This window comes from Alligator sinensis, unplaced genomic scaffold (assembly GCF_000455745.1).
Source record: "Alligator sinensis unplaced genomic scaffold, ASM45574v1 scaffold987_1, whole genome shotgun sequence".
In the NCBI taxonomy this organism is placed as follows: domain Eukaryota; kingdom Metazoa; phylum Chordata; order Crocodylia; family Alligatoridae; genus Alligator; species Alligator sinensis.
In genome coordinates, this window is record NW_005842574.1 from 39,985 (window position 1) to 67,605 (window position 27,621).

The 27,621-nt window shown below is 51.8% G+C and overlaps 1 protein-coding gene across 1 annotated transcript in view; it reads right to left on the reverse strand.

Moving 5' to 3' along the window:
* The window catches only part of HSF1 (heat shock transcription factor 1), a 90,988-nt gene that overhangs the window by 12,177 nt on the left and 51,190 nt on the right, over positions 1 to 27,621 (reverse strand). The window contains exons 5-9 of the mRNA XM_006032463.2: positions 10,341 to 10,416; positions 9,583 to 9,644; positions 8,471 to 8,567; positions 4,765 to 4,901; positions 3,039 to 3,272 (exon numbers count right to left, since the gene is read on the reverse strand). Coding sequence (XP_006032525.2) covers positions 3,039 to 3,272; positions 4,765 to 4,901; positions 8,471 to 8,567; positions 9,583 to 9,644; positions 10,341 to 10,416 — 606 coding nt within the window. The remainder of the gene's footprint in view (positions 1 to 3,038; positions 3,273 to 4,764; positions 4,902 to 8,470; positions 8,568 to 9,582; positions 9,645 to 10,340; positions 10,417 to 27,621) is intronic.

The following is a 27,621-nucleotide window of genomic DNA, read 5'->3' on the forward strand; positions in this document are numbered from 1 at the left end:
TGGTGACACAAAGTACCCTGTGTGGCCCATCTAAAGCAACTGCAATGAGCAAGAGGAGTGGGTGACCTGCTCAGTGCCACAACGTAGCTCAGGTGTGCATGCTGACCCCTTCCTGCTGGGCACCCAGGACACTTGCTGACAACGGACCAACTGCAGCTGGGTGCAGAGCCTGGGCAGCCACAGATATTGATGCCAAGGCCTCATGTTCTAGAAATACTGACCGTGGCGTGGGTCAGAAGCGCTCTGGAAGGACAGACGGTGAAGTGTCCAGATGTACTAGGGGGCACGTGAAAACAAAGTGGTGCTGGGAGACTGCCCAGACTTTGTCTCCAGGAAGTGGAGGGCAACAAAAATGGTTCAGGGCTGGGGGACAGGACTGGTGAGGAGAGGCTGAGGGACCTGGGTTGATTTAGTCTGGAGAAGAGAAGACCAAGGGGGATTGAATAGCAGCCTTCACCTCCCTGCAGGGGGGCTGCAAAGAGGATGGAGCTGGGCTGTTCTCAGTGGGGGCAGATGGCAGGACAAGGAGCAATGGGCTCAAGCTGCAGCAAGGGAGGCTGAGGTTGGGTATGAGGGAAAACTCTCTCACTGGGAGGGTGGTGAAGCACTGGGACAGGTTACCCAAAGATGTGGTGGGATCTCGATCCTTGGAGGTTTTTAAAGCCTGGCTAGACAAAGCCTTGGCTGGGATCAGTGGCAATGCGTAAGGGGTGCATGTGCACCCCCTGAGAGCGCCAGTGCACCCCGACCGGCTGCACTAGCTGCTTAGGCGACAGGCAGAGGGGGCAGGCGGGAGCGCTGGTTCCCCCTGTGCAAACGCCTGCCAGGGAGTGGAGTGCCGTGGCCTGGAAGGCCGCAGCTACTGCCCCCCCCCCAGCAGGGGGTTGGACTAGATGTGACCTCCTGAGCTCCCTTCCAGCCCTCCTTGTCTGTAATTCTAAGTGGGGGGGGGAGTGCAAAACAACAATATTATTACTGGTAATATTTTATCATGTTTTGCATGCTAGCTCCCGGGGGCAGGGATAGTCTCTCTGCTACACGCTTACCCAGGGCCAGCTGCTGGGGCCCATGATACACTACCGCTGCTTTCTTAAGAACAGAGGTGTGACTGGATGCTTCAGCACCGGGTGACAGTGGTGCACATGCAAGCGCTAGTGGCTGGTGGTGGCAGCACAGCTCCTACTTCTGCAGACCCCGCACCCCTCCTGGGTCAGCACTAGTCACCCCCCACTTTGTTACACCATTGCTTAAAAATGTTTGTGGCAAATGAATTAATCACTGGGAAGCGATGCAGGTCTTGCCTCTGCGGGGAAACCCTTATGGGCCAGATGCCTTCAATTGGTTATTTGAAGCCGCCAAGGGACAAGCAGACAGGAGAAGCAATGTGTTACTGCAGATTAATGACAGGCAGAGAGAGAGAGAAACCTAGAGGGAAAAAGGTGCAAGTCCCCAGGCAGGTGTTGCCAGGACAGGTGTGCAGTACTGCTGGCCCCTGCAGCCTGTGCCTAGTCCTAAGCATTCAGGAGGACTCGTCAGAGGTCACGCTTTCTGTCATCCCTGCTCATTTAAAGGTCAGGACAGCTCTTGTGGAGTTTGATTAGAAGGGGGATGTTGAGTTTATCCTGTGTAAAACGGCGCTGGCAGCCTCCCAGAGAGGATCCCAAATGGACGCGGGGATCTCGAACAGCAGGGATGTCCCAGCAAGAGGAAGCCGACACTTCCTGATGCTGCGTGAGATGCCGGGTTACATGGGACAGCCAACAGCCCCTCGTCCTCGCTGGAGGCAGCCCTCCCCTCTGTGCACCAAAGGGAAGGGGGCCTTTCAGGATTCTCCTGGAGTCCCCATCATGGAATACACCCTGCCGATGTGCCACACAGCTCACGGGTGCTCCAGTCATGTCCCACTGGACTGAGCCGGCTGGTCCAGCTCTCTGCTGTCGTCTGGGGCTCGGAAACCAGAGCTCACCATCCCCAAACCTGAATAAATAAGAGCTCAAGTCTGCTCTGCCATTCGCACAGGAGATGGTGCCTCTGCTACTGTGATCTCCCTACGGCGCAGTGCAGAGAGCAGAAGAGGGTGCAGGCCTGGCTTACAAAGGGACCTCAGGGAGAATCCTGACAGGTTATAAAATGCAACGCTTGCCCAGAGGCTTCAGAGCACTGCTTGGCAATGACAGCAGGGACCCCGCCGCTGCCATCCATGGAACTGCCCCTCGTCACCGATTAGCGTCCCATCTAATAAGTCCTGCACGTGTTTGTGACCACCTATGTGTGGGATTCAGAGGGGTGGACCAAGGGGATGCCGTTTCTCCTGGAATGGAGGAGGATTTATGCCGAGGACAGCAGTGACAGACAAAGTGGGGGAAAACATGGAGGAGCCCCACAGCAGGGCTGGCCAGGGCAGCCTTCTGATGATGTGCTATGCAGGTCTCCTTTATACAGAGGTGAAGCCCACAGGTCCTACCTAGCACGCAGTACGGACAGCTGCTTGCACTGCATGCTGGGCCCCTGCTCTCTCCAGGCTCCTCAGATGAAGTGGCAGCTGCAACCTGCCTGGTTTGACACCAGTTAGTTCCAGCCAGGCTGATCCCACAGCCCCTGTTAGGCCTCCTTTAAGCACAGCCACTTGCACATGGACTAACATGTACCCCGCAGGAGCTGACAACACGTATGCAATGTTTTTAGTGAGCATATTATACCTCTTATTCTCTGGAATTACTATTTTCTCAGGCAGAGGAGCAGAGCGCTGTGACCCCGGCCCTGGGAGTCACACTATTCCATGTAGCCAGGTGATGGCTTGTACCCCATCTTGGGGATACAGAGGAAAAAGGGGAAAAAAACGAGCTCCATGCTGGCTGATCACAGAAGGCTGCCGCCTGATTGGCAAGGCACTCTGAGACACGTCCCCGTGGGCTTTCAAAGCAAGGCAGCAGCCAGGTTATCGACATTTTAAACACTTAACTCTACAGAGCAGTGATGTGGTTGGCTGAGCCTCGGCTGGTCCCAGGCACATGCGGGACTCCTGGCACCGTACTTACTTGTCGAGGCAGGCAACGCTGAGGCACTTTTCTGGGGGCTGAGGCTGCGTGGTGCTGTTGCTGGCAGCAGCAGTGGTGGTGCTGGGTTCGTTCTCCTGGAGGATGGAGTCGATGAAGGTGGAGGGAGACAGTGGGGTTTCCACAGCCGAAGGATTCACAGGGCTGGCTTCCTCGATCTGGGGGCTGCGAGAGGGGCTCGGGGGCTCTTCTTTGATACGGACCACAGGGCTGCTCCTTAGACACAGGAAGGGAAAGGGAGGAGAGTGGTCACCAGGGCAGCCAATGTGAGTGACCCTCTCTGCTCCCCACCAAGCCTCGGGCTTGACACTTCCTCCCTCAAAGCACGTTCCCTGAGGCAGTTCTGCTATAGCCATGGTGCAGGGATGTGGTGGGACCGTTTCCCCTCTGCTTCTGCCCTCAAGCAGCGCCCCGGGCACCACTGCCCTCTCCTGCAGAGGGGCTTCTGTTCCAACCTCCTGGTACACTGCAGACCACAGCCTTGGGCCAGTGGCTTGGTCGAAGCTTTGCTCTGCACTGTTTTGCACTGGTGCAATTACTCTGAGCAGAAGAAATGACTTTCTGCTAAAATAGAGAAAAGTACAACTCCTGGCATGCCTACAGGTAGAACAGCACCAAGATGCCTTAAACCAGCGTGACCTGGCCCCTGGCTGATGGAAGCAGGGCACAGGGGTATGCACGCTGCAATGCCGGTATAACAATCACCACGCTGGCGGGCCACATTTCATAAGTGTACAGCTCCTCTGGGGGGCCAGGCCTGAGAGCAACTCTCTCCCAAAGAGCAGGGCCACCGCTTCTCAGCTTTTGCAGGGTGTGGGGATAGCTTTTCTGGCTGACCTCATTCTGCAAAGGTGAGGGTACACCTTGTGAAGGTGTGCGCCCACTGGGACAGAGCAGTGCGTACAAAATAAAGGGCCTGTTTAGCAAACCTAGAGACATTTAAAGGTGTGTGTTCCTGGCAGCGCTAGAAAGGAAAAGCGAGCAGGTGGTTCCTGCTTACAAGGAGGGATGGAGAGGGAGGCATGCAGGATTTGTCCAAGTGTCTTTGAGGACTCCTGCGTGCTTTGAGGGGGGGAACAAGTTGGCGTTTCTGGGCTGGGACTAGCTGGAAACTTTCCCGTGTTGCAGTGGGTGAGATGCATTTGCTTCAGGCTCTTCCAGCTCTCTGTTGACAGACCCTGCCACTGTCTCTCAGAGAAGTAATTAGCAGATATGCAACTGTTTCCCCCCCGCAGCTCCTTTGCACACATTTTTGTATAGGCAGGGCCATGTCCCCAGAGCCGGGAGTCATGGGGAGACGGCCCTTCTAGTGACTGAGAAGGCAGGCCAGCAATTCCCAGTGGCCTGTGGGACAGGGTCCCCTGCAGACAGCACCATGCAGACCCAGAGAGGAAATGGAAAAGAGAGCTTGGTTTCCTCTGTTAACACAATGACAGATTAGGAACAAACCCAATCTGTGAACGAGAGCTGCTTGAAGGGCCTAGTCAAACTCCTTGTAAAGTGGTGGGATCTGCTCATAAGGGAAGGATGCTGGCAGCTCTTTGGACTGCACTGTTTTCTTGGAACAAGTCATCAAGGAGAAAAGCTGATGCTCTACTGAGAGCCCTGGGCCAGGGCTGGTGTTTCACAACCCAGGCTGACAGAGAAACTCATGCTCTATGCATAGACACTGGGGGATCTCACACAAGTCATGGCTTCTGCGTGGTACCTCTCATCGAGACTGCCGCTGGGGGAGGCTGAGGGACTGGACTGGGCGAGCTCTGTCACATCAGAGATAATGGGGCCAGAGTTGGCTGATGAGTCTGGGGAGTACAGGTTGGAGCCACTGTATGCTGGGGAAGAAGCCTGAAAAAAACAAATCACAGTGTTCGGGTTAGCGAGGTCAGGGGACACCCCCTCGGTGGGCGGGTGAGGCAGGAACTGCTCACCTGCGTCAGAGGGCTACGAGTTCCTGCCCTGCAGTGAAGAAACACAGTGGCTAACGCCACGCTAATATCAACCCCAAGCATTCAAGGAAACCCTGATTCTAGCTTCCAAACAACCCTCACACTAGCTTAAAAATCACAACATGGTTAAAATGTAAAAATCAGAGGGTCTTTTCCTTTGCCTTCTAGTGTTCAGGCCTTCAGAGGGAATGTGTTCCAGCCTTCCCCCGAAATGGCGAGAGCTTCCCTCTCCCTTGCACTGGTAAAGGGAAGCTGAGATTTTTCTCCTGCTCACCTGACTCCAGGAGCCTGGGCTTTATGGAATGACAATACTGCCAGCCCTGCAACGCAATGGGGAAAGACAACTGCACCGAGAAGTAGTTTTGCTCAGGAAGGAATTTACGGACTGCCTGAGCAGGGCCCCAGCTCTGGTGACAGAGCCAGCGCCTTTCTGTCAGGGAGGGGAGACTAAGAGGCTTTTCATGTAAGGCACAATACATTCTCCATACAATTACGGGCCAAATGCTGGTTCCCTGGTGCATACAGTCACATGCCAGAAAATCAGCGGTAGAGTTGAACAATCCATAATCCAGCCCAACACTTCCGCTGAACTGGTCTAGGGGCAGCAAACTCTCCTCCAGGTCCCTCCTCGATGCTCCACAAAGTCAGCCAGTGTGCGACAACGAGGTTGGGAGACAGCTTGAGATGCTCATTACCATTATGATTAAAACAACCCCTGTGATTCTCAACCCACGCTGACTTGCAGCCTCCCTCTCCCTGCCTGTCTAGACTGTAATCTGTTTGGAACCTTTTCTGTGCATCAGTGCAACAGGGCCCCAAGCCTGGGGGTGGAGAGTCTGCCCATCTCTGCCCAGAGAAGTACGGAAGGACAACAATCATTCTGGCTCGCTGCGTACCCAGTCCTCTGGCAGGACAGCTGGGAGAGGCACCAAATTCCTGGGATGGACCGAACCACGAGGACAGTTGGTAGTTGGACTAAATGTGACCTCCTGAGGTCCCTTCCAACCCTCATTTTCTGTGATTCTCTGACAGAGTAAGTGTGCAGAGCTCTAGAGCCGTGGGCGAGGCCAGGTCCACATGTCTGTGTGCGCACAGCTCCTGTGCGACAAGGTACAGTCCTGTGGGCGGGGGCACTGCCATGCAAAACCTACGTGCCCAGCAGTTCAGCTTCAGCAGCCTTCTATTCACCCTTGTCACTGCTACTTCTGCACAAGAAAGAACTGTATGCGTGCATGTGACACGCATGAATGTGCACATGGGAAAGTTCAGATTATGACAACTGACTGCATGTTATCCTGGGCGATGGCTCATTGACTACCTACTGCCTTTGCTTGTCTCAGTCTACGTGCAAAGAAAAAACCTGTGCGCTGTTTCATGAAGATGGCTATCCTCAGAGTCCCAGTGGAGAAAAGGCACTGGTCGTTCTCACCTCCGTGCAGCTAGCTGAGGTCACCTCCGGGTGAAGGGTATAGGGTTGAGGTCTAAGTACATACTACCCGTGCCACATCCCACTCAGATTTCACACCAAGTTGGTGGTCTTGAGGTAGGAACGCATCTTTTTCGGCAGTAAAGACAAAGCCTGTGGCAGGGTCAGAGTCCAGTTCTCTCTGGCAGACGGCTCAGAAAGCTGCTCAGCCATCCCATCGCAATTCTACTTTGCACTGGAAGTCCTAAACACTTGCGTTTGAGAGAAGCCGGGCACCTGCACGTCTCATAATTAGAACAATCCTGTAAAGCCTGGAAAAACTCCCAGAGGCTTCACTGAAGTGTTTGCTGCGTGCAGGAATAAGGGCACTTTTAAAAGGAGACCACAGGGCGAGGTGGGGGTTGACTGGGAACGCAGAGCTTCTACATGGCTGATCTAATTACAGTGCAGCTTTTAATAGCATTTAGATTTTTAGGGTACTGTGAGGAGGGGTGCGTGTCTGCGTGCACATGCAGTCCGCTACTGCCACAGCTCTTCACCTCTGCCCACGGGGGAGTGTGATCACAGGAGTGGGTGGCCGTGGTCTGCAGGAAGGCCCCGCAATGCTGTGGGGCTGGGGCTATTATACAGCTTCCTGGGCACCTTCTAGTGTGCTTTAATAGCATGGAAGGAAAATGGGAACAAGCCTCAAGAGGGCAAAGAGAGGAGGGGTCGGTGCTGTGGGGTGCTTGTAAACCTCCCCACCAGCAGCACAGCATTCACAAAAGACCCACACCAGGAAGGGGCTGGAGGTCTGCCCAGGAAATACCACTTGACTCCCTAATGCAACGCAGATGTGGGCTCAGACAGGCCTCCAGAGCAACTGGTGCAATCCCCTCAGGGCAGGCTCTGAAACCCAGGTCTGCCCCAGGTGACGGATGCCGTCACGAACCAGCCCAGCTCAGCTGCAATCCAAGGAAGAGGTGACTGAGTTCAGCTCACCTATCCCCAAGGCAATCGCTGCTGAGGCAGCTACTGCTGTCATGGATCCGGCAGGACTGGGCCGCCTCAGCTCCACAGACAGCTGAACCCCATCACGTTTTTAACGAGCCTCTGCACTCCAGGCTGAAGGGCAGTTAATCACAGGCAGAAACTCTGTGTCCTGCCAAGCCAACTGGGCTCACTCGTGTGAAGGGCAAACAGAAATCCCAATGCAGGAGACCATATTTCACTTTCTCTGGCTGGGAGGCCTGCGGCAGAAGCAACCTGCAGTCCTGGGACTGGGCAGAGAGGAGCGAGGGGGCTTCTGTGTGTTCAAAGGAGGGAAGGAGCAGCAGTGACAGACTTGGAAGAGACTCAGCATCTTCCTTGGCTACAGGACAGATTCTGTGAGGCAGGACATCAAAAGGTCTGTGGGTGGGTTGGGAGGAGACAAAAATCAAGGACTTGCCAGGTTCCCACAGCAATTTAAAGGGAAGGGCACAATGGCAAAGATTCCTCCTGGGCCCATGGGGAAGGGCCTGCCTGTGTGCCTGCTAGAGCCAGTTAGCTGGCTGTGGAGTGTAGCATCTGATCCCTGCAACAGAAAGCCAGGCCCGAAGCAAGTGTCCAGTACGGAGCTGGCGGCACAGGCTCTGATGCGATGCTGCCCTCCAGCTATCCTCCTCTTGCACTGGATGGGTTACTGGATGTGCTTCGAATGAAAGGTTTTGCTAACACAGCCACAGGGGCTGAATATGTTCACAAGTGTCAGCTGTCTCTGCTTCCTCCCAAAGCCAGATGCCACCCCGATGCCTGCCTTGCTTGCAGCCTGTCTGCAGGGCTGATATTCAGTCCGAGTCTTCTGCCTCTGAATCAGCTACTGATTAACAGCTTCCTCCTCCCTGGCTAGCCTAGAGTGCAGCTGCCACTTTAAGACCCTTTGCCAAACAAAACAAAAAGCTCCTGAGCAAAGCGCGGTACAAAGGAGAGGCCAGCTGGAGAAGAGCCTCACAACAGCCCTCCGTCCCCATGCTCTGCTCTGCTCCCCTCTTCCCGAGGCCTGGAGCACGTGGCGTACTCACTGCGTATGGGGATGAGCCGTGGACGTGCTCCAGAGAGTACTGGCGGCTGTACTTGGGCATGGAATGTGCTGAACTGCTGTCGTTCAACATCAGAGGGCTGCAAGAGAATCCAAAGCACCATAAGGGAGCTGCCAGCTGTGCCCCAGGTGCCGAGAACAGAGGGTTGGGACTTGAGCCAGAAGCCCCAAGGGCCGATACGCGGTACGCGATACACGGCTGCACCTGGGCCTATGAGTGGTGGCGGGAGGGTGTGCTGGAGTGCAGCGGAGCAGCCGGGCCCAGGGTGCGCAGAGGAGTCCAATTCATCATGACACCATTCTCCCACCAGGCAAAGCAGGGGCAGGGAACCACTGGTCTTTCCACTCTTATGTATGCTTAAAAATCCTGAAAATCCCTCTTTGGGTCCTCAGCACACCTGGCAGTAGCTACCCCTAGGATCAAAACCCAATATGCTGGGGCTAAAACTTCCCCATCTCTCCGATTCCCATGGGCAGAGACACATACACGTGACCACAGAGCAACACCGAGCCCTGTTAGCTCTGTTCTGCTCTGAGTGATGAGGCTGTAACCAAAACTGGGCCTGTGGGCAGCTCCAAATCTAACCTGGCAAAGTAATGTGGGCAGCTTGCAACATCTGAGCAGTAAACTGCTTTGCAAGTCAATGCTGTGATGTGTTTGTGATGGGGATTACGGGACATGGTGTCCGCAGCTGCAGGGCACTGATCACTGGTCCAGACAGTTCCTCCCAGTCCCATGTTTCTTCACTAGGGCAGCAAACAGCATGGTAGTGGCAAAGGGGGTTGGGTGGTAAGTCTAAAGCCTTTAGCAGCTTTTTACTTTGCAAATCTCATTTTTTGCAATGGTTTAGGAGAAAAAGAGGTTCTGCAAGAATTCATAGGGTTTGGTTTGCAAGACTTGCTGGACAACAATCAGGATCTAAGCTCTTCAGGGCTTGTGGCATACTTAGCTGCTCTCTAGCTGGAGGCCACGGCTGGGTGCTGCAACTACTGGAGAAGCACGTTACAGAGAAGAGGGACCCCAGAGGAACCCCTGCCGTCACTGCTCTAGCCTGCTCCCCTTCCCTCACACCAGGAGCCTGTCTGCAAACTTACATCTTCCGCTTCACTCCAAGGATACGGTTTGACTGCACCAATGAAATCAAGAACTGGATGAGCTGCAGGGAGGAAAAAGAAACACTGCTATCATCAGGTGTACAGCAGCCTGTACACAGCAAGGGTGTCAACAGCTATGAGCCCAGCTCCTTGCCAAGGGGTTCAGAGCAGCATCAGGTGACAAGGCGGTGAGAAGGCAGACTGCACGGCACTTGGGATGATTTCCAGACTAAGAGACCAGGGCCAGGGAGAAAAAACAAAGGATCGGATAATTCAATTCTACACTGCAACACATCAGATAAGCCTCGCCCCGTGACATGGGCTCCTGATGCTCAGGATGAAAAGAGGAAGCAGAAGTGCGTGAGAATCCCTTTGTCTGAAACACAGTGTCCCTGATGCCCCAGTTCCCTGCAGACCCTAACGGCTGACTGGTGCCTGTGCCCCTGGGGGTGCCCTGGCAGGACGTGCAGTAGCCTGCTACACTGAGGGCTCGTCCACAGTGCAGAACTTCTGGCGGCAGACAGCAGCTGCCACGGGGAAGCTGGCAGTGCATGCACCTCCATGCAGCAGTGCAGTAGGGTGCAGAGCCCACTCTCGTTATCACCAGCTGCTGTCAGGGCTGCACCAGGAGCCTTGTCACTCGCAGGGCTGGTGTTGCTCTCCCAGCTGAGAGACGGGGCCCTGCTGCTTGCAGGGAGGCTGCAGTTTCTGTCAGTGCAATTCTCCAGCAAAGCTCCACTGCGTGGTGCCAGCCTTACCTTATTGACAACCTTCTGCTGCTGGGCATGCTTCTGCCTCAAGCTGGCTACTTCCCTCCACAGCGCCTCGTTCTCACTGGAAGAGAGGAGAAAGCTGTCAGGCGATGAGTCCCAGGGGAAAGCACGGGGCAAGCTGCAGCCGGATGACTGCAGGTACCCCCAGATGTCAGCTCCATGATGCGCTCAGTGGACAGGGGTGAAACTTTGTTTGCTGCTTTTGCTTTGCCAGTAACGCGCAGCAAAGCTGAGGCAACAGCAGATGCTCGCATGTGGGCAGTAGCGTTCAGCCATGCCCACAGCGCAGAACTTCACGTCTGCTGTAAGCCGACCACGTGGCCGTGGCAGGGAGGCTGCATGGACCCCAGGAGAGAACTCGGCCCCCTCGGCCTTGCCCAGGTGCTCGTGCAACGGGCTATTGTAAAGGACAGCCGAGACGGAGGAGTCGGCACCACACCCAGATACAGGACCTGGCGGCATCTCAACCTGGAGGCGTTTTCAGTTGTCTGCTTTGATTTCTAGCTGGAAAGCGTGTACCTTGGAGAAAGCCCCTGGGTAGCTGCCCTTGGTTTGCAGCATTCACCCCCTTTCAAAACTCTGTATTTAGCTTTTCTGTATATTTTGTAATAGCCATAACCAAGTCTCACGTGTGCCCCTAGCTAAAACACCATCCTGAGGCTTAGTTACCGGCTGGCTCGTGGAGAGGCAGACAGGTGAGGGCAGCACGTGCTTGCTGAACTGAGCTGTTTGTCTCTACGGCAGTGTTGTAGTCTCACAGGAAAGTTGGGCCCCTTTTGTAGTCCTGTCAGTCCCTGTCAGACATGGTGCTACCTCTACTGCTGAATGGGGAAGTGGTAATCTGCATTTCGATTTGAAAGGCTAACTCTTTGGTCTTCTCTGTTGTCACCTCTGCAGAACACTCTCCGGCCAACAGATGTAGCGGACATGCAAGAAATTCACAGATCGCGGCAAAGGACTAAAGGGTCAGGGAGCCTCCCAGCCGAAAAAGACCTTACAAAAGCTAGCCAGTTTGGAGTGGCGAGGAATAAAAAGGAGAATTTCACCCCAAAAGCTACAAAGCAGGACAGAGGAGGTATATCAGAAGTTTCTCTTGGGGCTTTATTGCAGGACAAATACAAAGGGGCACTTCATGAATCTGAAGGTGGCAAATATAACCTGAGAGTAAAACCACTTCTTATGTGGCAGTTTCTGCAAAAGGATCTCTTGGCTAGAGACGGGAGGTGGGACCTGGCGACTACTGCCTGTTGCACTGAACTTGCCCGACTGCTGGTGCTCCCTCCCGTAGCTCTGCCTGCTTACAGGAGCCCGTCCCGGGCAGGAGCTGTCAATGCCTTGGCAGAGGGCTTCCCTGCCCAGCTCCCCTGAGGATCTTTTTAGAGTAAAAAGCCTGTTTTCCTGAAGCAGCATATTTGACAGGGAGGAAAATGCAGGGGGTAGGGCGACGTGGGCCTGGGACCTGCTGTGGACACAGAGCCCAAAGAGAAAAACTTAGCCTCGTTTTTAGCACTGAACTTGAAACGCAAAAAGGGCCTGAGCCCTGCGGCTAGAGGCCCTCGGCGCTCCCCACCGACACTTAAGGAAAGGCTGGGAAAGAACATAATTAGACAGAGAGACACGCACAGCTGGAGGAATCCCCACAAAGGGTTAAGATGATTTGAAAACAGGAGAAAGCTTCAATGCTTTCTTTAGTGCACTGTTTTACGAGGCAATTAAACGCTGGTGAAGAGTTTATAAGGGCCAGTTTCAAACATTTCATTTCAGGGGTTATTAAAAGATCTTACAAGTGTTTTATTTAGACAGTTTTTATAGAACAGCATAACTCGACCCCTCTCTGCACCTGCCTCTTAAAATGCTGCTCTCCAGGGACCGCCGCAGCTTGTCGCATGCACTGCACTGAAGGTTGCTCGCTAAGGAGCAAGGGGCAGCGTTTCTCAAAGCAGGGTCGGGACCTGTGCTCGGCAGCGGCCCCGACAGCCGGGGCGACCAGCATGGGGGCTGGCGACGCAGCTCCAGGCCCGTCACACATGGTGGTGGCATGCGGGCAGGGGGAAAGGGAGGCAGTGGAAGTGAAACGGCGCTCCGGGCCCTTTGCCACTCAGGGCTACTGTCCCTTGTGCTCCCCTTGGTTTCTTCAGGCAGGAGACAGGTACCAAGCAACGTAGCCAGAGAGGCTGGCTGGGATTATCTGGATCTTCCCAAGAAACACGAGCCCACCAACTCATCAGCCCTTCTCAGCTGGAAGGAAAATTGGCTTGACAACACCATGCGATTAGAGGCAGAGTAAGGGGACTGGATACCCTGGTCGTGGAAGCCAGCACCGAATGGTGAGACACAGACAGATTTTTTCCGCCCCCCCCCCGACAACTTCTGCACAGATTTAACCCCCACAACACACTCTCCCACGCGAGGGCCCTCGCACTGTATGGCGGCTGATTGGGACCATCAGCTCCTGCGCCGACACGGACGTGCGGGTCTATTCAAACCAAAAATGGGTGCCTTTATACAGAAGCCCGGCTTCCCAGCCTCTCCAAAAGGCCTGCGCTATCTTCCACCGAGGCCTTAGCCAAACACAGAGTCTCGCATTTGTTATCTCTTGAAGCCAGAAGAGAGGCTCATTTGTTATTATGGGCTTACATGGGTTCTCATGAGAACCGTCCATCCTATTTGGAAAAGAGTCTTCCTAAGGCAGCTTTCATTATCAGCACACGCTCAGGATAATGGTCCCTTTATCCTTCCTTCAGTGAAAACCGCTGTGGGTGAAAATCCATGGCTGGGCTTTATGGCTGGTAATTCCTGGAGTAAATTAACTGTCATTTCCCATCAAATATCCCACTCTTTAAACAAAATGCAGCGTTGCCAGCTCATATTTTATCATAGCCCCCTGTTATGCGGTGCGTTTCTAAAGGCCCGGCTTCTGGATCCAGGTGATTACAGGAGAATCTCAGCTTCCATTTTTATTCTTTTTGAGTCGGGTCCTAACCCCGAGTTGCACCAAAAAGCCGGACAATGAGAAGCTTCAAAGGTCAAGAAACCAAAGGAAAATGACACGTTTCCTTTCTAAAATCTCCTCGTTTGGCGGTTTGAGCACCTCAGATTTATGGTACTGAAAATACATTTTCAGTAGAAAAGGAACTACAACCATAACTCAACATGCTTTATCTGGCCGGGGTCTTTGCTTCTTTGCCTTTCTTCCTTCTGCCCTTGCAGTGTAAATAACTTCTGTGGGGGTCAAGTCAGGATCCAAAATAGAATTGCCACGATGGCAGGGCAAGGAAGAAAACCCTTGCTCATATTCAGATATATTGCAGAGGGTCGAGATAAGGCTGTATGAACGAGGGGCTGGGAGGTAAGCTGGGCATGAACTTATAGGGCATCAGCTACTCCCCAGTAAGCTCCCACACGTATGTTCCTACCCCGCTGTAACTACAAGGCAGTTCAGCCCTCAGGGAGGGTCACGCCACCCCAAGTACGTGCTTCAATATTATATTTCTACTCCAAGCTCACAAGACAGACATGCAGCCAGGGTGTCAGGACCATGCATCCACAGATCTAGAAGAGCTAGTAGCTCTCATTACTGGTTGAGAAAGGCAGGTAGCCATGTCAGGCAGAAGGCAGGGCAGGGGACGCCTTAGAAACTAACTCAGCTCATTCAGCAATGCACATTTAATTATCAGGATTATTTAATTTTCATTAGTACACTTCTATATAGCACTGCAGCAATAATAAATATAGTATGATATATAATATATAATAAATACCATGTTATATTTTTATTATATCTTATATTACTCTGGAAGTCCCTTCCAGACCATCTTCTCTATGGCTTCTATTGCTTAATCACTGGTATTAGCACAGGGCAGAGGAGTCCCAGTCAGATCAGGACCTGAAGATGAAAGAAGCTGTACAAACACACCAGAAGAAAACAGTCCCAGCCCTCTCAAATTTAGAAACAGGAGGTCCCATCTAGCCCAACCCCCTGCTCAAAGCCAGCCCAGCCCCAGCTACATCATCCCAGACAAGGCTCTGTTTAGCCGGGTCTTCATCACCTCCAAAGATGGAGGGTCTGCCACCTCTCTGGGGAGCCTGTTCCAGTGTTTTACTACCCTCCTTGAAAGACAATTCTTCCTAATATCTAACCTCAGCTTCCCTTGCTGCAACTTGAGACCATTGCTCCTTGTTCTGTCAAAACCTAAGTATAAGACAAGAGACAGCAAACGGATGCAGAAGACAGGGGAGCAGCGTCAATATAACAGGCAGGAATCTCGACACCCCCATGGCCTGACTGGTGTCAGTTTTTCTGTAGACATCCTAGCAAAGGCGAGCTGTAAAGAGGGATTAGGAGTATAGCTTCGCAGATATTTATGGGGAGCTCCTCTCGAGTACAATGGGAGAAAGCCTAGAGGTACCTGTTTGCAAATCTAACAAGTGGCAATGGAAGCTGGCATCCTGGGTGGATCACAGCCAGAGCTGACTTCCAGATAATGGAGGAAAGGCAGTAAGTAGGGTGAGGATGGGTGTGAAGGGTCTTGAAAAGAGGAGAAAGAGGATGGAGAGTGGGTTCTGAGCAATCCCTAGAAACCAGTCACGAGGGACTTTGGCAAAAGCCATTACGGGAGAGCACTGGGGAGGAGCTGGGACTGGAAAGACATTAGGAATGAAACAAAGGACAGAAATTCCAAGTAAAAACTGCACACTCTGCGTGTGATAATCCTAGAGATGAAAAGGAGAAGGCAGCTGGAGACATACCGGGTAAAAAACACTTGAGTTGTGGAAGGATTTAATCAGAGAGCAAGAGATGAAGGAGCAGAGGAAAGTAGACTATGAGAGCGGGCGGAAGAGATCTCAGGAGATGGGACCAGGTCACTGGGCAACTGGAGCGGTCAGTGGAGCGTACAGTAGAAATGTCTGTCTGGAACAGGGGACGTGGGAAGAGGGGGGTGGAAGGAGGAAGACAAGCCGAAGGGAGCAGGAAGGTTGTATCATATTTTGGCAACTATTTCTTGATCTTGGCTGGTTCTACATTGTGTGCTCCTGTGTGATCACAGGATGAAGATCCTAATTGTTATGCATATATATATATATATATATATATATATGACGGGCAGAGTTAAGGTTACAGGCCTCCTGTTGCGACACTGCTCTGCAGTGTTATATAGCCACAATGCTGTCTGCATTTTAGGACTGTAGGAGATTAGATAAGCGGTGTGTGCATAGATATAATCCATACCGCAGACGTGGTGTGGCTTTACTGGTACCAGTTTGGAATGGCTGTATTTTACACAGGTAACAAGACATGAAGACAATTCACACTGGTTTTTGTTTTTTTCCTGTGGGACTTTCCCCTGAACTCAACCATACCCAGTCTGTGAGGTCCCCAACCCGGCCTTTCTTGCTAGGACTGCATTAACACGGAAGCCAAAACCCCCTCCAATTGCACAAAGCTCAGGTCCTCAGGCGATACAACTTGCCTGTTTTATGTCAGCCTCTAAACTTCAGTTGTCAGCTTCTTGTGGAGTCAGGGACTGTCTGGCTTTCTAGGATCTGCAGAGCACAGGGTTCAAGATCGGTACACAAGCGACAGCAGACGGGGCCTCTCCTATTCAGACTATCTGCCCGCTGTGAGAAGGAAGGGGGCAGATGCTTCTAGCCATCCTCCTCCAAGCTCAAGCCCAGGGCCCATCTCTGCTGAGGCAAAGGGTGGAGAGAAGACAGACCAGAGAAGCAATGCTCCTGCCATAGACATCTTTCTTCAGTTTTCTTCCACGGCTTTTCATGGTAGCACGAAAGTGTGGAAACCAACCTCTGTCAGGACCTGTTTTCTGACAGCACCCATTTCTTAGCCCTAAACTAGCTCTGGCTATGGGATTTTAATGCTGTCGTAAGTGCAGGTCTGAAAACTGCCCAGCTTCAATCCAGTGCCACTATGCTCTTTGTGAAAATTTCTTATTAGAAGCAACGAGAAACAGTTGTGGAAGCAGTGGGTTTTATTGAAGCTGCAGCCTGGAAAGCGCTCCACGGTCTGGAACGGTAGTGCCTGCTCTCTCTCGGACTAGTGGACGGAGTGCAGACGTAGTCAAGGGTGCAAGATAAATGCAGGTCATCATATAGGTGTCAGGACTGCTACTGCTGAATACACAACACAAGAACACGCGCCCCGCCACACCGGGTCGGACCAATGGTCTGCGTAGCCTGGCATCTCGTCTCCAACAGTGGTAGAAATGGGGCTTATAAAGAGAGCACTGAACCGGATACCGCTCTGGGGGCATCTGTCCCCTATTTAATACTCGCCCTGGCATCCACCATTGCTGGTTTAAGGATGTCAGAGGAAACACCTCCAACCATTCTCTCCAATAGACTTTAACAGATCTATCATCCCTGAATTCAGTTGGTAGGGTTGGAAGGGACCTAAACAGACCATCTAGTCCAACCCCCTGCCCTGGGCAGGAAAGGATGCTGGGGTCAAATTTATCCAGTCCCTGTTTGAACCTGGCTATGCTCTATGCCTCCACCACCTCCTAGGGCAATGCTTTTCACCAGGTCATAGAAACACAGAGAAGTGGGGCTGAAACGGACCTCCAGACATCATCCAGTCCAACCCCTGTCTGGGGAAGAACAACCTCATCCGAACCATAATCTAACCTCTATGTAAGACTACTGTCAACCCTGACACAACACAGACTTAGCACCCTAACCCGCCACAGGGAAAGCAGGGGAACCACGGCAGCCAACGTCCTGCTTCTACGCAATGTGGTCAATAGATGCTCCAGAGATCCTGGGCAGAGGGCCACGCTCCCCGCTACGGAGGAAGGCAAAACCACCCCCAGTCCATACCAATCTGACCACGGGGTCAAATTCCTTCTTGAGCCCAAATACGGCCAGTCTGACCCTGAGCACAGGGGCAAGACCCTCGAGCCAGGACCTCAGGGCTATATCTCAGCAGGAGCATTGGCACAGCCCACTCCCCAGCCCCAGCCTGGGCTGCAGCAGCACCCAGTGCCTTTGCAGGAAGCTTAAAACCCCCCTGGCACAGGTAGCAGGAGGGGAGGAAGGGGGCAACCAGGGAAGCCCAGAAGTCTAGGAAATCCGTAAAGAACACAGATATGGCTACACCTAGTTCATCCCCGACCAGTGGCTGTCCAACCTCCAGTGATGGAGAGTCCACACCTTTGCTGGGCATCTCTCCCATGGCCTCTCTGTTCTCACAGTGAAGAAGTTTTACCGGATATCCAATCTAAACCAGCTTTGGTGCAACTTCAAGCCATTACTCTGAGTCCTCCTCTCTGTAGCAAGAGAGAAGAGGTGCACTTTCCCTCTTATTTTTATGCAGCCCTTCAGGTATTTGCAGGCTGCCGTCATGTCCCCCTTTTAAGTGCCTTTTCCACAAGCTGAACATGCCCAGCTCCTGCAGCCTCTCCTCATACAGCCTGCTTTCCAAGCCCTTGATCATCTTTGTCACCACCTCTGGTCCCTCTCTCACTTCTCCACATCCTTTTTGAAGTGTGGAGCCCAGAATTGCACACAGCACTAGAGGCGGCCTAACCGGTGCTGAGTAGAGAGGCACGATCACCTCCCATATCTTGCACCTAATGCTTCTGTTGAGGCAGCCCAAAACCACATTTGCCTTCTGTGCGGCTACATCGTACTGCAGACTCATACTGAGTCTGTGATCCAGCAAGACTTTCACATGCTTCGCCTAGTGCTGCCATCCAGCCAGGTGTCCCCCATTTTCTATTTGTGTTTTTCACTATTCCTCCCCAGCTGCAGCACCCTGTATTTGTCTGCATTCAAACTCATCCTCTTAGCTCCAGCCCAGCTTTCCAATCTGTCATAAATTCATAGATTGTAAAGCCGGAAGGGACCTCGGAAGATCATTGGGTCCAGCCCCTTACACTGAGCAGGAAAGACAACTGGGGGTCAGGTGACCCCAGCAAGGTGACCTTCAAGAGGAGACTGGACGATTTCCAGGGTTTGCACCACCTCTGCAGGGAGCTTATTGCACAGTCTGGACACCCTGACCATGAAAAAGTTTTTCCTAATGTCTTCCGCAAACTTGCTCAAGAAACTTTCTATGCCAGCATCCAAATAGTTAACAACCACGCTGCAGTGCCGGGCCCAGGGGAGACCCTGTGGGACCCACTTGAAACCTCCAGCCATCCTCACGTGGATCTGGTAATCACTGCCCTTTGCTTGTGGCTGTTGAGCCAGCTGTCCACCCGCCTGGTCGCAGCTCTGTCCAGCCCACATTTCTCCAATCTGTTTACAAGGTCACGTGGGACCTTATCAAAGCCTCGCTACAGCCCAGATACACGATACCCACAGCCTCCCCTCGCCCACCAAGCAGGGACTTCGTCAGAGAAGGAGATTGGGTTTGTTGGATACAATTTGTTTTTCATAAAGCCCTCCTGGCTGCTCGCGACCAGCCTTTCCTCCTCCAGACACCTGCAAACGGCCTCCCTGAGGTCTGCTCCAGCACCTCCCTGGGTGCCGAGAGGAGATGACCCTGTCTGTAGTTCCCCGGGTCCTTCTTGTCTTTCATAGCGGGGCACTACACCGGCTCTTCTCCAGTACTCTGGTACCTGGCCCGCCCCCCACAGCGTCATGATCACTGCCAAGGGCTCTGAGATCTCCTCTGTCCGTTTCTTCAGGACCTGCCAGGACGCTCACCCGGCCCTGCCCACTTGAATTCGTTCACCCACCAAACGCTCTCTGACCCTCTCTTTTGTTATCTCACCCTCAGCTTGCCCCTTCCTTATCCAAATAATCCTTCATAGGTGTCTGGTCAGCTTGGGTTTATTAGTGAAAACTGAAGCAGAGTAAGTGTCGAGTAGCTCTGCCTTCTCCGCATCTTCTGCTAAGACTTCCCCCTGGCTCGGTAACGGTGGACCCACAGCTCCTTGGCCTTTCTTTTATTTTCTCTCTGCAGGCTCTTGCTATTTCCAGGGGATCTGCCCATCCCTCCATGCCTGCGTGCTTTCCTCTTGCACCTGAGACCTCCTTGAAGCTCCTTGTGCAGCCACACTGGCCTCTTGCCATTCTTTGTGTGCGTCCATTGTGCTGGGACACTTTCTTGTTGGGCTTCCAATCCTGTGCCTCTTAGAAGCTCCCAGCCCTCCTGGGTGTCTTTATCCTTCAACCTATCCTCCCACAACACCGGGCCTATTAGCTCCTTGAGTCAGATGAAACACGCCTTTTGCAATCTAGTGTCTTATTCTGCTGACCTCAAGCTTTCCCCGTCTCAGGAGCTGGAATTCTACCTACTGCATCATGATTGTTTCCCCCCAATTTACCCATCACCTTCACATCCTCCACCTGTGCTTCCCTGTTGGTCGGGACCAGGTCCAAGATGGAGGATACAACTGGATGATCTACTTTCTGGAACAGAAATTTGTCCTCCACACAAGTTAGGCACTGGCTTGACATTTTGCATTTGGCTGCATTGCTCTTCCAGCAGATGTCCGGAAAATTCTCCCAACAGTGCCATCCCACAGCTTTTGAACAGATTTGTCATCTGCTTGAAGAGTGCCTCATCCACCTCCTCTTCCTGATTTGGTGGCCTTTAATAAATCCCCACCATTACATCGGTGCCGCGTCGTTCACCTTGCACCTTCACGCAAACGCTTTCTGCTCTGCTGCGTTCTTCTTCCTGAACTGTTAACTACAGGTAGAATAAAAACGTGTTTGATCTTGTTAGTTTCAAACCGGTCACCCTTCGGGTGGAAGTATCACTTGGTACAGGGGTGCTGGTTGTAGACGTGTTGGTCTAAGCACACGGGCAGACCCCAAGAACCTTGTCTAACATGTTATACACACAGATGCAACAGCAATGTGTAATGGTCAACCCCGGAAGAAAAAGGCAGCTGTCAGATGTGCAAAAAGCAGCGAGCTAACACGCCACAAGACTACCAGCTTCCCAAGCCCTTCCAATTTCCATGACGCCCGGAAAAGCACCTTCCCTCTTGTGCATACGTACTCCCTTCCCTTTTCTGTCCCCAGCGTTGTTCAGCTGAAGACTTCTGTAGAGTGCCAATGGCCGTGGTAAGCCAAGTGGCCTGGCCTGGCCTGAGGGCTCAGGCTCAGGCTCAGTGAGCTAAGGGCAAGCCAGCAGCGTGCTCTCTGCAGCCTCCTTGGAGGCAATGGCCAGCTCTAGGCATTTCAGTATTTGCTGACAAAACTCAGCAGAAAGTTGAAATTCTCGGTCGCTTTAGTTAGCTAGTGGCCAGTTTCCTGCTGTTTGTATAACGTGCAGTCCCCTAACAGTGCCCCAATCCCACGCGTGGTTCCTTAGTATCATTATATGCAATTTACTACTACCACGGTGAGAACCTCCCCTTCCTCCCATCCGTTTTGGAGTAGATATTGCACTTGATCGTTTCAAAGAGTGAGTACAGAACAGGTAGGTTAGGGCACGTGGATGGGATCTCCATCTCCGGGGACCTACATGGGTGGCATAAGGTGCATGTATGTCCCTTTCATTCTCTACAACATCCCGAGAAGGCCCGAAAGCTTCCCCATGCCCACATCAACCCAAAGGTTGACCCCAGCTGGGATTTTCTTCCCAACGCTAAGCAAGGTTTGCTTTCTGTTTGTGGCAGAGGACTCCTTGCATGACTCAACTATGCATCAGACATTTAGTTAATTGAGAGGCTTCCACAGAAATGGCTTGTGAAAGAGAGATTTTTGTTGGAAAACAAAAACCTGTGTTCAAGGGTCTGGATACAAATCCGTTCCCTTCTCACTCAAGGCTTCACTTCTTCAGTACCGACGTGCAAAACAAGAAGTTCTTCAAACAACAATAAAAACTTCTACCACAGGCAAGAGATAGCATTCAACAGCACATAAGTGCTCGTGAGAAACCCATCCAAGACCTGACTTTGTCACGAGAAGAGCCAGCAGTATTATTATTATTATTACTTTTAACAGCAAATTAGATAGTTTTTATAAACGGATCTGACAAGCCTAACCTTTTTCACAGCACCGTCTCCAAAGCAACCTCCTTGCTAGTGGCTGAACGTGAAGTTCAGTGCATAGGAGAAGTGAAAGATGCTGCATGACGTGAGGGTGGGATGCAGTGTTACTGGATTTCAGGCGTTGGAGGTAAAATAGACGTGGAGGGTTGAAAAAAGGAAGAAAAGGTATATCTTTTTTATATTCAACTTTCTCATTGCCAAAAGAAACTCTCTCTCTAAGGAATGTAGGTAATCAAATACAACTTTGGTGGGATAAGAAAAGCCCTTTCCTCACTTAAGTGCTTTATACCATTAACTTCTTCAGCGTTGGGTCTCCAGTCCAACCTGCCCACCTGGCCTGTTCCCAGTATTCTGCACAGGCCAATGCTTCTGGTGCTGGTGCTGTCAGATCTTGTGGGGGGCACTGTGGTGCTACAGGGCATCTCAGGAGATGATCCATGGTTTGCTTCTCTTGACTAATACCACGCCTATACCACTAACTCGCTAAATGTATGTAGCACGTTATCAGAAGTCTGACAGGAATACTGACTTCCCGCCCATGCGTTATTTAATCATATAATGAACAGACATAAGAAACTATATATTAATTCAATGAAGCATTGCTGGCAGGATTTCTGAGCCCACAAGTCTCTCTGATCCAGAGGACCAGGACGCTGGATAGAGTGTTCGGACCTGAACACAAGGATGCTGCAGAGCAACATATGCGCTGTCCTCACAGGAGAACAAGTGTGAAGCTCTGACCATCCTGCCAGGCTGGGAGGAGAGCTTAAGGCAGGAGCTCAAACCACAATCCTGGCCATTGGCAGGGGTCACTCAAACAGCCTGGCTCTTCCTCCAGAGAGCAAAGGGGAAGGGAGAAGTGAGGTGAGCTCTTCCCCAGAGCCAGAGCCATACAGCTGTAAAACGGGAAGGTGCCAGGGATGCAGTCCGGTCACAGGCACTGGTACAAACCAATGTCTTTGGCACACAGCAGGGAGATCTGCAGGACTGGGTGGCACAAGGGGGACAGAAAAGCAGCTCCCACAACAAGCCGGTATAAAAAGATGGCAGTTGGTTTGGTTATTTTAACACCAGCGTCGCAGGCCGCGGCTGGTAATTAATTTTGGATCTGGATCACTACGCACTGAAAACAAGTACTCCGCAGGTCTCTAACCTATAGGCTGGACTGGCCAATAAAAACTGACTTCAGATGATCTCAAGCAGTGACTAAGCTCATAAAAGGCAGCAGCCGAGATAAAAACCACACGCATCCCACATTACACACAGTGTTAGAAGCCATCAAAGCAATTTTAAAATCACGCTGATGTTTGACTCTCCGCCAGCGCAGCTCCCTCCAGACCGCACTGACATGTGGAGGCCGTGGCGTGAGAGTTAATGCTTTGGCCCCAGCCTCTGGAACAGCTGGAGTCCGTGCAGCGTTCGCGCAGGGAGGCTGTAAAACAACACATTACAATGGGCTAATTTAGAGGTCATAAAAACGTGGCCCACAGTCTCTGCATCAGGCGGGAATTACTCCAGTTCAGCCAGGAGGACCGGAGTTGTTCTGACAGCGATCAAGCCCACCGTGGTGGCAGGCAGGAGTATGGGACAGCCACTGGGCACCACTTGCATGAGCGCAGGCAGGCCAGCTCCTTTTTCCTGAAAAGACTGGTGTTGGGGGCTCATCCGCAGCAGCCGTGACAGCTGGACAGGTTCCAGGCACGCACATCTCCCACTCGGCTCGAGAGAGAAATTTAACTAGGCACGTGCAGTCTTCTTTCCATAAAACTAGGCTTAATGGCAACTGGGTTCCAGGGACCTCATTTCCCTTTTCAGAGAGAGAGCTTGAGTTGCCTCCTTTTTGAAGTGGCAGATGCTCCAGCTGATGATTTCGATAGTGCACCTGCATGAGGCAGGCTTCAGTTTAGTTCCCAATGAAATCAAGAAAGGATCTTTGGTTGGGGGGGAAAGGAGGAATGGACTGGGCAATGCAACACTCTTCCCTCTACCTCCACATCAGATGGGGCTGGGGGACTCTGGGCGATAACATGTGGTCCTTTCTTTGTGCAAAACCTGGGACACGGGGCTCTGGTGAGGCGGAGACCACAACTGTTTTGCTCAAATTACTACAGCCCATAAGGAAATGGAGGCTGGGATCCCCGTTAATGAAATGCAGCTGGTGCGGAAGATGGACAGCTTCATCCGCACAAGCATCTCAAACGTCAGCTCGTGCAGCACAGGGACCTTCTGCTGTGTAATAAAACTGGGATTCCTGCGCTTGCAGATCTACCGTGCCTCTTCCAGAGATCTGGGCCGTGACAGTGACATCTCATTTCCAGACCAGCCCCGTATGCACGTGCTGATTTAACTCTGTTTGTTGTACTGCTGCATCTTCTTTGAAAAGGGAATTTGGCAGCTGACAGTAAAATGGTGATCCATTCTCTTCGCAAGGGCAGTAGCAGGCCAACAAGCAGTGGTCTCCCCGCCCCAGAACTGGTCAATGCAGGCTCCCAGTGACAGCACTGGACTGGATGCTTAATCCAGGTACATTTAGAAGAGAGGCAAGGTGGCCAGTGGCACAGATGAGATGCAGGGCTTCTAAAAAGGGGATCCCAAACACTGACCACCTGCAAGCCCATATAACGGGCAAGGGATGTGGTTCCTTTGATTTGCATCAAATGGAGCAGATTCTGTTGCTCAGCTGCAGTATGGAGGTGAGGCCCATGGAGATTAAAGGTTCCTGAATCCAAATCTCTCTCGATCCCAGCAGGCAGCTGTCTGGCTCATGCCAGATAATGTAGGCTGCGAGTCTCCACAGGCCTCACCTCTATTATAAGCAACAGGCTGTGTGGCTTGGCCACCCTGGCTGTAGAAAGCAAAAGCAGAAATGGGATTAATTGACTTGTAGACAGCAACACTTCTCCTCACACTTCTGCCTGCAGGCAACAAAGAAAGCTGCCAACATGCACGGGGTTAACTCATGGGGGGTTCGTTCTATAAAAATAGTTTTAGATGGTTTAGAAAATTGAGCTTCAGGAGTTGCTGTCCCTGCATTCCAGCTGAGGCCACAGGAATACAGGCTGCCTCCTGAAGCCACCTCCCTTTTCCCACATAACGCATCTACTACCATGGATCTTGCAGGACAGGAGCCTCCCTTCTAGCCCCCTGGGGACAGCCCTACAAAAGGCATGCTCTCTGAAGGCAAGACCAGCTCATTTTCTCTTCCTGAAGCCACATTTGGAAAAAGTTTGCAGGGGCACAGATTCCTGCCCCCAGAGAGGTAGTGAAGTTCAGTTTAAATGCTCCCTTTCTGGTTTGGTCACAACACAGGAAGCAGAAGGAAGGGAGGGAGAGAGGGGCTGTCACTGGATAAGACTACATCTGTAACCCAAAAGGAGGCCACAGCCCCCCAAAATCTTGATCTGCTCCAGGGTTTGCACTCAGCTCTTTCTACCTTGCCAAAGCAGTTTCCATTCACAATGGGCACTGAGATACCACCACGAGGACCCATGATCACAATGCTCCAGGATTTGTGCACTGCAACCCAGATGTAGCAGAACGGAAGAGCTTACGTACTGGCCACCCACCCCGTTTGCTCTGCCTGTGCTGCCCTTGCCTTTGCCTTCTCCTGTAAACAGCACCTCCGCAGCTTTTTCCACTTACTACCCACCCTGCTCAAGTGCCTCCAAAAATCACTTCTGTGATGCCATGATAGCGAGTCCTTAGCATGCACTCACACTGCTCTCTGCTCTTCTTACCAAGCTGCGCACATGCCTAAACTGGGTCTCATACCACTTCTTCCTCTCCTTGTTAGCTGGCAGCTCTGTGGGATCAAGACTAAGTCACACTTCTGTGAAGCATCCATCCTGCTGTGGGATGCTAGAAGTCACCCGTGTTGTTGAGAGGGTCCCCAACAGGACAAAATCCATCCTCAACCACAAGGCAGGATCAACTCTGTCTAAGCCATTCATAATGGCGGTTTGTCTAACTTGTTCTGGTGATGGAGAGTCCACAACTTCCTTGGGCCACCAATTCTTTCCCATTAGGAAGACTTTCCTTAGATCTAACTAAACTCTACCCTGCCGAGACTGAAGGCTGTTATTTTTTCTCCCAGCCCCAGATGACAGACAAAGATTATCATCTCCCTCTCCCTCTCCCACTTGAGATGGGACAACCGCATGTACACATACAAACACAGGCCGGCTAGGCTGCAGTGCTGCAGAAAAGAAGCTGGGCATTAAAGTGGCTTGTACTCAGCTTACGGCCACCAATGTACTCTTGCTGCAAAAAAGCCAACTGCATCCAGGGCTGTAGGAAGAGGAGTGCTGTTTGCAAGTCAAGGGAAGTGATTCTTTCACCCTGGCACTGGCGAGGCCTTCCCTGAAGCACTGTGTTCAGGTTTGGACGCTGCACTTCAGTACAGCATATTATCTCCTCGTGCAGTCTGTGATTCACTGCAACCCCTGTAGCCTTTCCAGCAAAAATGCTGCCGTGGCAGTTTTCCATCCCCTATCTCTGCAGCTGGTCGTTTCTACTGAAACGTGCTACTTTGCACTTGTGCCCTAAACTAATAGTGCTCAACCTTTTGGTCCTGCACTGCCTCCACCACCCACATGCCAGATCAGGCCCTGCACACCTGGATTGGCCCCGTGTCGCCCCAGCCTTGCTGGCCCTTTAGGGGCCTGGAAACCTGACAGCAGTGGACCAGCAACTAACTCTGCCACCAGGTTTTCAGACCCCTGCAGGCTAGATGACATGGCTCTGTGGGCTGAATCTGGCCCAGCCTAGACCAAGCCTGTTAAACTGTTTCTCCAACTTGTCAAAATCTGACTTATGTTGTTCTCAAAGCGCTTGCGGTATCACCTACAAATGGAATAAGCATCGTTTGCACTCCATGCTCCGCATTCTTAATGAAGATATTGTCTCCTGCCGAACCCAGGACAGACCCCTCCAGCCCTTCCCACCCCACTTGTTTCACCTTGCCAGAGTGACAGTGATCCACAGATAATTATTCTGAATGTGGTTTCCCAGCCATTTGTACAGCCATTTCACAGCAGTTTTATCTGGAATACATTTCTTTTGTCATGCATGACATGCTTATTATAAGCTAATGTCAAACACCTAATTAAGGTCCAGATACATCACATCTACTGCTTCGCTCCAATACAGATCTGTTAGCTTGTCAAAGGAAATTAGGTTGGTTTACTAGGACTCATTTGACGTGTGTTGCCTGTTGCTTTTTATGCTCTCTTTTACAGGGTTACAAGTGGTTTGAGATTTGTTTCCATATCTTTCAGGAACTGCTGTTAGTCCAACTTGGTTCAAGTCCCTGGGTCCTTCTTTGCTAGTGACAGGGACTATATATTTGCCCTTTTCCAGTCTTCTGGAACTCTACCCTCCCCCCGTGAGCTCTCGGAGACTGTCACTGCTGGCTCTCAGATCGCTTCAGCCGGTTCCCTAAGGCTCTGTCTTCATTACAAAGTTTTGCTGACATAGCTTTGCTGGCTAGCAGGGCGAGGAGATCATACTGCGGGGCTGACGTAGCTACGCTGGCAAAACCTCCGCGTGGATGCAGCTCTTCTAGCAGAAAGCAGCTTCTGACGTTCTGGAGAGCTACTGTGGCTCTGGCCCTAGGTAAACTGGTCAGCAGATCTCTCTCTACACCAGAGGGTCATGTTTAAGGCAGGAGCAGCCTGGCAGTGCAAACTAAGCTTCCATACTTTAGAGTGGCCTTCATACTTGACACCCGACAAGGTCGGCTGCTGCCTATTAAAGCGTTTGCCTTTCTGAGCCAGTTAGCCTCCAATGCGCCACCCTACCCTAACTTTACTCTGACCTGTACGCTAGTCCACCTAGCCAAGCCTCTTTGAAAACATCTAAGTGGCCAATAACTTGTTCTTTCTCTATTCTTGTCTCCAGTGCCAGTTAAGTTAGATCCAACACTAATATTTTTAGCAAACGCTGAAATGAAGGGGCATTAAAACATTAGTCTTTTTTGGCAGCATTGGCCTTCCTTCTGCACTGAAGAGTGCACCACATCTTGACTTCGCCTTCCTCAACATACTTACAGAATATTTCCTTGTTACTCTTCACATCCCTTGGTAGAGGGCTCTCATTTTGTGATTCTGCCAGGATGGGCGTACAAACAGGGAACTTACTATATCAGGTGTGCTGGTGTTCACAGCTCCACGAAAACAAGATCAAAATAGCAGCACAAAGATGGCAAAGGGAAGAGTTTCATACCCAAAGAGTATTTCTGGTCCCCAAAACCATGCAAACTGAAGGCCTTTGGGTTAAGCTGCCATGCTCTGCTCAGC